We start from the raw sequence: 13254 nt of genomic DNA, 5'->3' as shown, positions 1-13254 counted from the left end.
CAACAATAATAGTAAAAACTCATAATTTATTCATTATCTCTGCTTATTCTAACTAGGAGTATTTCATTTAATTTTTATTTATATATATATATATATATATATATATATATATATTATTGTTACTTTTAATCTAAGTCCTTTGCTATAAGTTTGTAACAGTGTGTAACAGTCAGCTTCAAGCCAGTGACTCCTTGGAAAGTAACAACTTGCTACTTTGGGATTCGTCAGAAAAGACACAAAATTACCGAAAAAATTATCAAATTGACCACAAAAAGACACAAAATGATCAAAAAAAGACACAAAATGATCAAAAATGTACATAAAATTAAGCAAAAAAGGACTCAAATTGACCACAAAATGACCAAAATAGACTCAAATTGACCACAAAAAGACACAAAATGACCCAAAAAATAATCAAATTGACCACAAAATGATCAAAAAAGACACAAAATGATAAAAAAAATTACACTAAATTAAGCAAAAAAGGACTCAAAATGACCAAAAAAGACTCAAATTGACCACAAAAAGACACAAAATGACCAAAAAAATAATCAAATTGACCACAAAATGACCAAAAAAGACACAAATTGACCACAAAATGACCAAAAGACACAAAATTACAAGAAAAGACATAAAATGACCAAAAAAAGACACAAAATCACCAAAAAAAGACACAATATCACAAAAAGACTAAAACACATGAACACTTTAACACACCAAGGAGACAGAGCTGACTTCCAAAATGATTTGGCGACCCCCAGAAATCATCTCGAGACCTCAATTGGGGCCGGGACCCCAAGGTTGAGAATAGCTGGTCTAGCGTACAGACATGTTCGCCAGTGGTTCCAAAGTCTGGAGTAAAATCTGTCAGTACTGTGTACAGGGTTTAATATACCACATATCAAACACTTATTTTCCGTGCCTATCTCTCTGATTGTCTGCCAGTCATCACATGGTAAACTGTCTCATCATGAAGCTGCTCTGGTTTCTTATTGACAACTTGTTAATGATGAGCTAATGCTGTTTAGGAGGCCTTGGTGTGGAAAAGCCTAATGAGGCTTATTGTCCCTATGAGAAGGTGCAGATATAGAGTTTTTTATGCTCCATTTATCTAATGGAGGTCAGCAGTAAACAAGATCTTCAGCCTTGAACCCCAAAATATATGTTTTCTTTTAAAGAGTGCTTAAAACACACCATTTATCATAGAAAGAAACTGTAAAAATAAGCATTATCGTTTAAATTTGAACTTTCCCACAGTCCTTTAACAGATCATAGATTATGAAAGTTTTAATTAGAAAAAAAAAGTAACCAGAACAAAGCTTAAAAATTTTATATTTCTGTCAAAATCACTTTATTCTACATTTAAAACGTTGCCAAAAGTAAACCATTTGTAATAACTAGATCCTGTTAAAAACATTAAATTATGCTCCTTAGCGACACTGTGAAGTCATGATTGATAGTTTTTGTTTTTGATTTTGATTGATTGATTTTTTTCCCCCAACATTCATGACACTTGTGGGCACTTGGAAAAGTATTAATTTATTCCAATTTTAAAATAAATATTTCTAATCTTTTTTTTTTTTTTTAATGAAAATTTTGTCATTATAACTGTGTTTTTCTGCCCAAAATACATTTTTGGGTAACACTTTACAATAACCAACTAAATAATGTTTATAGATGGTTTATAAACCAATTATTAACATTTACAAAGTGCTATACATATTTAATCTTTAAATGTTTTCAACCAATTTCTTAAAGGTATATGAAACATTTCAAAAATCAGTAACATACTTAATATGGTGTTAAGAATGTTAAAATGAGTGCAACTAAAACTATTAATAAACTAATAATTATAATTTTATTGTTTGTTAATGCTAAAGTAACTATAAACTTACATTAATATACCATCTATTTGCCATTTATACATGATGTAGTTAGTTAAAAAAATAATAAATTATGTATTAATATTTATGTAATTATGTATCTAAATGGCCTATATACGGTTTATAAATGATGATTAAACATTAATAAACTATCTGTTTACCATTTATAAATGATGGTTTTTGTAAAGTGTTACCCATTTTTGAGTTGTTCGCATTTCTCGCCATGATTGTTCTGGTTCCACAGAGCTGCAGGACTCGTATATTGCAGTGAAATACAAGGACACAGTGAGTTAAATGGAAAAAAGAGCAAAAAAACACCTTGAAAAGGCTTGTTGGGGTTCACAGGGTGAAAGCCCCTGTGTCGATGTGCTTATAGCAACATTTTAATTACTCCAATGGTGTTAGTTTTTCTTTGAAGAAAAAATAGACAAGTCAAAGACAAATCCCACACGGGGACTTTAAATCTCTCATGGCCTTGTCAGTCACTGCTGCTGGCAGCAGGAAGTGGTAAATGATCCAGTGTTGTTACTCAAAAGGTGTGTAGAACAAGCAGCACACACACATTCATGCTCATATGACCATTTGGTGTGTAAGATGTGGCTTGGCTTTCAGTAAAAAGCTCTTCGTTGTGGCCAGTTTGGCTCCTGTTGTAGCGGACCCTGGGTGGGTGTAGTGTTGTATTTCACAGGTAGGAAGCTTTGAGTAAATAGTGCAGACAAAGTTTCACTCCAACATGCAGAATTACACTAAACCTGTCAAGTCAACACTAGACTTTCTGCCTTCAAGGGTAAACGACTAATATAATAATTCTGTCATGCATGTAGGTTTCATGCACATTATGCATGCTGAGTGGCAAGTCCAAGCTAGCTTTCCATCTGGCAGTAAATTCAATCCAATCCAATCCACTTTATTTATATAGCACAATTTTAGCAAACACAAGGTTTCCAAAGTGCTGCACAAACAATAAATACATAACACAACACAAAGAGATGTAGTAAACAATAGAACAGTAAGATGCAATAAGATAAAATAAATTAAAAATGGGATAAAAACAAATAAAATAAAATGCAAAATGTACTGCCCGCACAAAATAAAATATGCATGAATACAATAAAAAACAAAAAAAACAAACAAACAAACAAAGTAAAGTAAAGACTAAACAGAGCCAGAAAGAAGCCGGTCTTCAAAGCACTCAACAGTCAAATGAGCAAATTTGACAAAATATTATTTTGTCAACATATTTGTCCCAACAAACAACTAGAAGTTAATTTAAATGACACAATTTAATATTAATTTGCATGGCTGAATGTCTAAAAAGATCTAAGATTGTATATTGGGAACAACATTAAACAAAATAAACTAAATAAAAGTTAGTGGATTCATTCATTTTTAATTCTCATTTTAATATGAGGCAGAGGATCCTGCATCTATCTCTAAAAAATAAGTAAAAATTAACCGTTTGTAATAACTAGTTCCTGTTAAAAACATTAAATTCGGCTCCTCACACATGACATGGTCACATGACAAATATTCACTGAAAATCTGTTTACACAGAGCAGAGAGGAGAGGTCAGGAGAGGCTGCAAGTAGAGGTTGTAAAAATGTAAATAGTTCAATATATATATAGCATGTGGAGTCACTTCTAGCCAGTGGTGGTTCTAGACTAATTTTACTGAGGGGGCCAAGCAGGGGCCAGTGTTTAATCAGAGGGGCACATTAAAAATGACAAAGATTATATTTAGGCATTCAAAACCTTTATCTTAGCTCATTTAAAAATCTCATTTAAGTATATTTGGAAGATACAAATACATTGATTGAAACAATGAGACTTACCAACAATAATTGTTTTTGCACAACAATGACATTTCTCATTTTTGTGCACAATTACATATATATATATATATATATATATATATATATATATATATATACATTATATATATAATTACAAGAAAAGACATTAAATGACCAAAAAAAGACACAAAATTGCAAGAAAAGACATAAAATTATCAAAAAAAGACACAAAATTACCCCCCAAAAAATCAAATTGACCACAAAATGATCAAAAAAAAGACACAAAATTATCAAAAAATTACATAGTGCAAGCTTTTATTGCACTATTAAACTATTATACAATGGACACATTCTGGGTTCCTTTTGTGCACCATGAGATATCGTTTGAACAAAAAATAGGTAAGAATTGTTCCGTCGCTCATCGTTATGAATTGATCATTTTATTATTAATTATTATTAATTATGCTGATTCCACTGAGCTGCAGGACTTATATTATATTATATATTGCAGTGAAATATAAGGCCACAGTGAGTAAAATGTCAAAGAGCAAAAACAGCCTGAAACGTCCTCGGGATTCAGCGGGTTTACTAAAATGTTATCTCATGAGATCAGTGATTCCAGAATGACTAGTGACTGTTTTATTGCAGCTGTTACTTGCCTTTATGTATATTAATATATATTTATATTAAACACTCCAGGTGATGTAGGAGTTCAGTGTTGCCTCGACCTTTACCTGCTTGTTATTGTTCAGGCTCTCGTGTGAAACAAGATATTCTGTTTAGTCCAAGTGATGCAATTTGGCCGTTTTTGTTCAGCACAATCAAAACACAATTATAATGACATAAATCATAAATTAAAAAAAACACAAGTTGAATTTCTCTGATGAATTATTTTTTTAAATATTGGAATAAAATGGAATTTATTTATACAAAATGTTTTCAAGTGCCCACAAGTGTCATGAATATTGGAAAAATAAATTTTGTCTCCATATATTATACATATTGAACTATTTTCATTTTGACAACCTCTCCTGTCCTCTCCTCTCAGCTCTGTGTAAACAGATTTTCAGTGAATATTTGTCACGTGACCGTTCGTCTCAGCAGAATCAATCACGGCTTCACAGTGTCTCTGAGGAGCAGAATTTAATGTTTTTAACAGGATCTAGTTATTCCAAACGGTTTATTTTTGATGATCTTCTAAATAAAACATATGTTCATGAGGGTTAAAGTCGTGCTGTAAAGTGTCACATATCTTGACCCCCAACTCAACCACTCACAGGAAGTTCAAAGCAGAAGTAGAGCACAATAATGCTCAAGTTATACATAAAGACAACAGAGTAATGGGTCTTAGAAATTAATAGCTGCAACAATTTTTACTTTTGCTGCAAAACTGGAGTGGAACATTGACATTTTCTCTTCTTTTAGTCCATTTTTAGAGTCCTTTCAAGGAGTTAGACATGTGATCCATGTTATTCTCAACCTCTCTCTCTCTCTCCTCACACTCACGTACACCCCCCCCCCCCCTCCCCCCCTCGCCTCGTTGCCCAGGAAACATTCAGCCATTGAAAGGCTTCTACCCACACACACACACACACACAGTACAAAAGGGTTGAAACACACCCTTTTTTCTCCCACTGGTCACTGTGGCCTAGACTTCTCGTGTGTCTCAGTGTCGATGGCCTGATCAACAGGTAAATGCTGCCATGCATCAGTGCTGTTTCTGCCATTTTTACCGGTGGTGTTTGTAACGTTCTGCAGCCTGTTGTTGACTGTGTGATACTGAGCTGAATGCCTCCTCTTGTGTGATCACGATATGTCGCTCTTCTCAGTGATTACATTCACTTCAGGAACCTGCTGGCACTGTCAGATCATCTCACTGACTCTTCAGCTTCTTCACACACTTTTAATCACATCTCCAGATATAAAAGCTGTGTTGTTATCAGCCACTTTGACTGCTGCTGCTGCTGCTTTAACCAAAGCACTGCTGCTCTTACAACCACCTCTACTCCTGCTCCTGTTTCGGCTGCTACTGGCACGGGAAATGTATTTCTTTTTTTTTCAGGCTTTCTTTATTGGTTTTTTCTTTTTTTTACAAACAGTCAGGATCTCAGTTCTTACAAACAAACAAGTTCCAAAACAAGCTTAAGATCCAGTTCTTATGGACATATCAGCCCAGATGCAGCCACCCACCCACCCTGAACTACACACATTTAATCCATTCATACTCACGACATACATGTGCAAGGCACAGGTTACAAACAAGGAAACAGAAAGCGAAGAGACATAATACTAAGGAAATGTATTTCTGCCATACCAGAAATAAAAATAGATCAGTAGCCGCGTTTCAATTGAAATCGAAGCAAATTTTGAAGCAAAAATGTGAAATCAGCTGGTTTAGAGCAAATAAACAAAGCTGCATAAATTAACTTTGGTCAGAAGATGGCAGTGTGATGTATTGCTGTAGGCTAATCCGTCAGTAAACAGGAGAAGAAGTAGAGAGAAAAAACAACATCAACAGAAAGAGGTTCTAATCGGACAACTTTAACCACCCACTAGAGAAAATCTTCAGGAACTGGATTCAGTTGGGCAACTTATAATTGTTCTTTCATGTCAGAGCAGAAACAGCTCATCAGTCATGTGAGTTAAATGTTCACTACGTCAGAACTTATTCAGAAAAATGTGTTTCCATCTCCTGTTTACTATTTTTCCAAAAAGACAAAAAAACACCTCAAGCAAGCATGAAAACTTTTTATGTGCATTTTTTAAAGTTTTATTGAATTTTTGTGTTTCCATCAAGCTTTTCTCATGCAAATCTTAAAAAGTGTGCAGAGAAATACGTTGATGGCTACTGTCGTCACGTTCTAACAAGATGGGTTTTTTTTTTTTTTTACGTTTTTAACAATATATTTTCAAGTTATAATAAGATATTTTCATGTTTTTACCAATAGGCAACCTCCAAACTGCAGTTCCTCGACTGACCACTTGAGGCTGGCGGGATCTATTGTTTTTAACCCTCTGAACTCCAACAAGCCGTTTCAGGGCTTTTGTTGTTGTTGTTCTTTTTACATTTTACTCACTGTGGCCTTGTATTTCACTGCTGTCTATAAATCCTGCCACTCTATAGAATCAGCACAATTATGGCTACAAGTGTGAACAACTCAAAAATATATTATGTACAGAATAACATTATATTATATAGTTATAAAGACATAAATCATAATTAAAGAAAAAAAGTAAGTTGAATTTCTCTGATAAATAATTTGGTAACGCTTTATAATAAGGTCCTTAATAACCATTAATTAACAAGTAATAAGGCATTGTTCTCGCTTTAGATCCGGTAGTTGCAAAAAGCACAGTTAACTTATAGTTAACTTATAATAGATGAGCAATAAAGTATATTTTAACATCAATAAGCAAACAAAATAAGATTAATAAAGGCATGGCAAAGACATAATGGGTGGGTCATGGGTGTTTTTTAATGCCATTATTAACACTTATATAAGCTTATAAACACACAATTATGTTAATAAGCATCTTGTAAGGACTTACAAGGGCCTTATTACTTGTTAATTAATGGTTATTACAAGGACCTTAATATAAAGCGTTACCAATATATATTTTATAGACCAGAGATGGATAACCTCGATATAAGACATAAAAGTTGCATGAATTAAACCCCCTTTTTCTCTTCAAAAGAGCCTCATAATATGCTGGTATGGAAGCAAAAAATGGACGTAAAATTTGAATTTTAAATGTAACTTCAGACTTGAACAATGACGTTTGAATCCAATTATATGTGTAGCATTTTAATATTTATCTATCTATATTTATGTGGTTGGTTTCTCCCCTCTGAAACCCAAGCCATTTTGCTTTCCCAAGTGCCCACAAGTGTCATGAATATTAGAAAAACTAGGCTCTCCACATGTTCTACATATTGAACTATTTTCATTTTCCCAGCCTCTCCCGTCCTCTCCTCCTTCTCTCTCTCGAGGATGTCGAGCTCACAGATCCTTTAGAGACTCGTCCCTCCTCCAACACCTTTTTGAACTGTTGCCCTTTGGGAGAAAAGCTTCAGGACATTTGGAGCCAAAACAAAAAGGGCTGAAAACAGTTTCTTCCCCAGAGCTGTAATTGCAATAAATAATGAACAAGTAAACACCTGAAACACTTCAAATGCATCATACCTGACCTCTGTGAGATAAAATGGTTGACTTTGCAAATTTATATTCATATACTTATTTATTTGTTTATTACTTTTATACCTTTCTTTGTTTAACTTGTTTTGTTTTATGTAGAAATTTAATTTAAGAGCCTCTACCTCAGTTTCTTTATAGGGAGAGAGATTGGGATTCTGAGTGAATATTTGTCACGTGACCGTTCGTCTCAGCAGAATCAATCATGGCTTCACAGTATCGCTGAGGAGCAGAATATAATGTTTTACGACCTAGTTAGTGCAAACGGTTTATTTTTGGTGACATTTTATAATGAGACATGTCAAATAAAATTTGATTTTGACATAAATATCACAATTTTAAGCTTCGTTTTGATTACTTTTGGAACCTATCATCCGTTCAAGAACCGTGGGAAAGTTCGAATTCTGACGATAACACTGGTTTTTAGTTTCTTTCTATGTTAAACTGTGTATTTTTTAAAGTTCTTAAAAAAATGTAATTCTTTTAAAGAAAACATACATTTGAGGGTTACTGAAGCAGCCTTTTTAGTGCCTTTGCATAGTCACAATGGTGCAAAATTTGATGTAATGCACAATTCACATAGAAGGAGTTCATTTTTAATCCAGCTCAAATATTCTCTATATCTCCCGCCACATAAATTAACTGTATGTTTTTACTCTCTAAAATCAGCATTGTTATTGGTCTCAAAACACCAATATTGGTTGGGCTTTATTATAATGTAACAACATTAAATGTCCTACTTAAATATATCTTATTATACCTTTTGTTATTTCAAACAAAGACTCCTACTGGTATAAAGCCATGAATATAAAATATACCATGATATGATAAAGATTATCTTTTATCAACTTTATAAGTTACAATACTGTAAGTTGATGCACACAAAAGATTTCACATTTTCTGTTACTGGAAACATTTATTTTGAGGTGATGAAATATTGTGAGCTTCAAACTTGTGACTTGAAAATTCCAACCTACTGAAGAGATTGGTCTCAGTTTCACATTTGTTTGATCAGGACTTTTGTCATGCATGCCACTGCAGAGCACATTATGTATGCTTAGTGGTGAGAAAGCACACAAACTCTGGGCTGTGAATGTAAAGCGCTCTTTTCTTTTGTCTTTGCAGCAGGGCAGCTAAAACTTGCAACAACAGTGCGATGGCGAGCCCCGATGGGATCGAACCGGCGGCTACACGTGCGACAGCCCAAAGTCTGGCCAGGAGACGCTTTTCACACGACTACCATGGTCTGAGTCCAGATGAGATAGATGGCCTCATGTCCAGCAGTGGTAAGAAAAGCTGTCCCTTTTTATAAATACATGGAGCAGTAAAACCCTTAGAAGACTTTTATTAACCCTTTATCGGGCGAAGAACTACACTACCGGTCAAAAGTTTTAGAACACCCCAATTTTTCCAGTTTTTTATTGAAATTCAAGCAGTTCAAGTCAAATGAACAGCTTGAAAGGGTACAAAGGTAAGTGGTGAACTGCCAGAGGTAAATAAAAAAAAAGGTAAGGTTAACCAAAACTGAAAAATAATGTACATTTCAGAATTATACAAGTAGGCCTTTTTCAGGGAACAAGAAATGGGTTAACAACTTAACTCTATGGAGTCTTGGGCTATTTTGTCCATTTTTTAATTCTTTTCATGTCTTAGTAAGTCATTTTGTGTCTTTTTTTGGTCATTTTGTTTCTTTTTTTAGTCATTTTGCGTCCTTTTTTTGTCATTTTGTGTCTTTTTTTTAGTCCTTTAGTCCAACATAAAATGTGATTTTGAATCTTTTTTTTACTTTCAAAACACTATCATGCTCAATAAATAATTTTAAATGTTGCAAATGTGCATTCATTTCAGATTACACTGAGACATTAAACTGCATAATTTCCAATTAAATTCTGGAAAAGTTGGCGTGTTCTAAAACTTTTGACCAGTAGTGTATATTCGGTAACTTCAGTGGATATCAAAATGAGGTAATATTTCGAGAAAAAAGTTGCAAATTTACTAGATTAAAGTGGCAAATCTACAAGAAAAAAAGATGCAGATTTAAGAGATTTAAAGTGGCAAATCTGCGTGAAAAAAGTGGCAGATTTACGAGAAAAAAGTGGGAAAAAAAGCAACTTTTTTCTCGCAGATTCACCACTTTAAATCTCATAAATCTGCACATTTTTTTCTCGTAGATTTGCCACTTTAATCTCGTAAGCTTTTTTTCTCAAAATATTACCCCCCTCCCCCGGGTCCGTATGTTTTTTTTACACATTCTGGCAGTATGTAATATCCTCCAATATTCTCTAGGGTTGAAATTTGGAATTTTCAAGTATTTCAATGAGTGTCCTATTAAGGGTTAAAGTGTTCTAATCTTTCAATTCACAGACGGTCGTCCTTTCCTCGTGGTGCATCATCTTCCTGAAATAAAAGAAGAGGGTATACCTTACTTAATGCCTGGTATCCCCATTACATGCAGAGTGGACAACACGGAGAAATACACTACTCGCTCAAAGGTGCTTTTTGATTATTTACTTGAAATCATTTATTCTTTTGGAGGTTGTCAGTAAGATTAATCAAAAGCTTTAAATGATCTGAAATCCAAGCTGTTTCAGGGTATTTTTTGCTCTTTTTACATTTTACTCAATATGGCCTTGTATTTCACTGCAATATGTTAAATATATATAAAATATATAAGTCTTGCAGCTTTGCGGAATCAGCACAATCATGACTAGAAGTGGGAACAAGTCAAAAATCTCTTTTGTGCGGAAAAACACAATTATAATGACAAAAATCATAAAAAATAATAATAATAACAAAAAAAATTAAATTGGAATAAAATGCAATTTATATATACAACACTTTTCCAAGTGCCAACAAGTGTAATGAATTTAGGAAAATAAACATTGAGTGTCAACATGTTATACATATTGAACTATTTACATTTTTATAACCTCTACTTACAACCTCTCCTGTCCTCTCCCCTCTGCTCTGCGTAAACAGATTTTCAGTGAATATTTGTCATGTGACCGATCGTCTCAGCAGAATCAATCATGGCTTCACAGTATTATTCCAAACAGTTTTTTTTTTAAACGTTTTGAATTTAAAATTGTGTCTATGCTATACATGTTGAACTATTTGCATTTTTACAACCTCTACTTGCAACCTCTCCTGTCCTCTGCTTTATTATTATTCTCATGTCTCATGTTTATGTTCATCATTCCCTCAACGTCCCTCCAGGTCCATGTGGGCACATTATACACGGTGCGGCTGACACATGGCCACTTCCACTGGGCAGTGAAGAGGAAGTACAAGCACTTCCAGGAGCTGCATCGAGACCTTTACAAGCACAAAATGATGATTCACCTGCTGCCGTTGGGAAGGTCGGTGCACCAATTTTGTTGTTCTAATCATGCAAATCAGCGCCTCAATCTGCAGGCGGATTCCGTGTGATGAGTTTTTCTAACATCAGATTTCTCTTGCACTGAGTATTTTGAATATTCAAATTTTCTTTTAAAGATTTGCAAAGGACAGGCAGCAGCTGAGAGCCATGTCAGAGGAAATGCCCAGTCTGCACGGGACTGACAGGACCAGGAGGACCTCCAGCAAAATGGTATCAGACAAGGAAGTCAGATTCACCTGTAGTATATGCAACAATACATACCAGCTAATATTTTAGTCGAGACGGAATTGTCCAAAAAGTGAAAGTGAGGAGCATTTATGGGTACAAGTCAGGAACCGACCTACTTTACTTATTTCAAGGGTGCTGAATCCAAAAAAAAAAATGGTTCCCAAGCGAAATTTTGATTTTTTGACCTTCTCATTTGCATATCAATATGGCGGCCAAATTGCCCATCTTGCTCAGTTGTTGGACCATTTTCCCCTTAGTTTTTTTGTAAGTAGGCAATCAAAGATGAGGAAATTAAGTTTCTGGACCTATAGTCTAGGGTCAGAGCAAGAATATAGTGGAGGCTCAGTGTCTTTTTTATGTATATTTATATATATGCAAAATACCAACTTTTAAGGTGAAAGTAAGCATTATTTGTGTGTTTTTTTTAACCCATTGAAGCCTGGAAAGCGGATACGTCGTTTTGTAGAATTTGTATAAGCTCTCAAATACTTTTTGAATTTCATTTCAAAAAAAAAAATCTATTATTTAGTAGAAGCGTTGACACTTCTGTTGAATTTCCAGAAAAACTTCAGGTTTTAGGGGCTTATTTTACAATCGCCCAGAGGTTTTACAGGCAGTTTTTACAGGCGTTTTAGGCTTCAATGGGTTAAAGCCGACATAAATATTCAATCAATATCACTTATCACAATATCACACGTATTTTGCATATATATACATAAAAAAGGCACTGAGCCTGCACTATATCCTTGCTCTGACCCTAGACTATAGATCCAGAAACTTAATTTCCTCATCTTTGATTGCCTACTTACAAAAAAACTAAGGGGGAAATGGTCCAATGACTGTGCAAGATGGGGAATTGGCCATTTGATATACAAATTAGAAGGTCAAAAACTCAAAATTTGGCTTGGGAACCATTTTTTTTGGACTCAGCAGCCTTGAGATATGTAAGGTAGGCCGGTTCCTGACTTGTACCCATAAATGCTCCTCACTTCTTATAGGAGGCCTTTATTCTGAAATCCGTCTAGACTATTTTGTTCAGAATTGTTTTATTTGAAAGAAATAGGGGTTGGGGTTCACTGAGGCAAGTTTGTTTTGCTCGTGTCACATTTTACTCATATTTTACAACGATTTATAAATCCTGCTCTGCTATGGAAACACAGTATAACACAATTTAAAATGCCAATAATTTCTTGTTGGCTCTACATGCTGTACATATTGAACTATTTCAGTGCTGTACACTGTGAAACTATTAAGTTTCACAGATGTTTGTTGAATGTTGGTCTCAGCCGAGTCATTCATAGCTTCCCAGTTACGTAGAAAAGTGCAGAATTTAAAGTTTGTGACATGAACTTTTGATTTTTTTCCTCAATTTTAAACAAGACTTGTAGAATCAAGAGATGTTTGTGAAATATCACAATTTTTTAAGCTTAGGTTTGAACCCATCAAACATGATCTGTACAAGAACGGTCGCAAATTTAAAAATGCCATGATAATTTCTGTTCTGGTCATAAATGGTGTAATAGTTGGTGGCAATTTCATAAATATCTACAGTTTAACTTACGTACGACTTTGTTACTCTCTGAAGTTATATTTCAAAACCTTTTCATTTGTGTTTATATAACTCTTATTATCCTACTTTTCTATGACAGAAATACCTTGAGGAGTACTTGAACGGTCTGCTGGAGAACGCATTTTGCAGAAGTGATCATAGCATGGTAATAGCTTTCAAACAAAGACATACACACGTATGAAGTGGATGTTAAGCAGCTTGATGACAT

At 34.3% G+C, this 13254-nt stretch overlaps 1 protein-coding gene across 1 annotated transcript in view; it reads left to right on the top strand.

Moving 5' to 3' along the window:
• The window catches only part of pld2 (phospholipase D2), a 44657-nt gene that overhangs the window by 3314 nt on the left and 28089 nt on the right, over window positions 1-13254 (top strand). The window contains exons 2-6 of the mRNA XM_059351482.1: window positions 8995-9155; window positions 10234-10361; window positions 11086-11228; window positions 11365-11458; window positions 13126-13191. Of these exons, the coding sequence (XP_059207465.1) occupies window positions 9026-9155; window positions 10234-10361; window positions 11086-11228; window positions 11365-11458; window positions 13126-13191 (561 nt within the window). The 5' untranslated portion in view covers window positions 8995-9025. The remainder of the gene's footprint in view (window positions 1-8994; window positions 9156-10233; window positions 10362-11085; window positions 11229-11364; window positions 11459-13125; window positions 13192-13254) is intronic.

This window comes from Centropristis striata, chromosome 15 (assembly GCF_030273125.1).
Source record: "Centropristis striata isolate RG_2023a ecotype Rhode Island chromosome 15, C.striata_1.0, whole genome shotgun sequence".
Taxonomy (NCBI): Eukaryota; Metazoa; Chordata; class Actinopteri; order Perciformes; family Serranidae; genus Centropristis; species Centropristis striata.
Note: the sequence above shows the minus strand (reverse complement) of the source record. Positions and strands in the feature narration are given on the sequence as shown.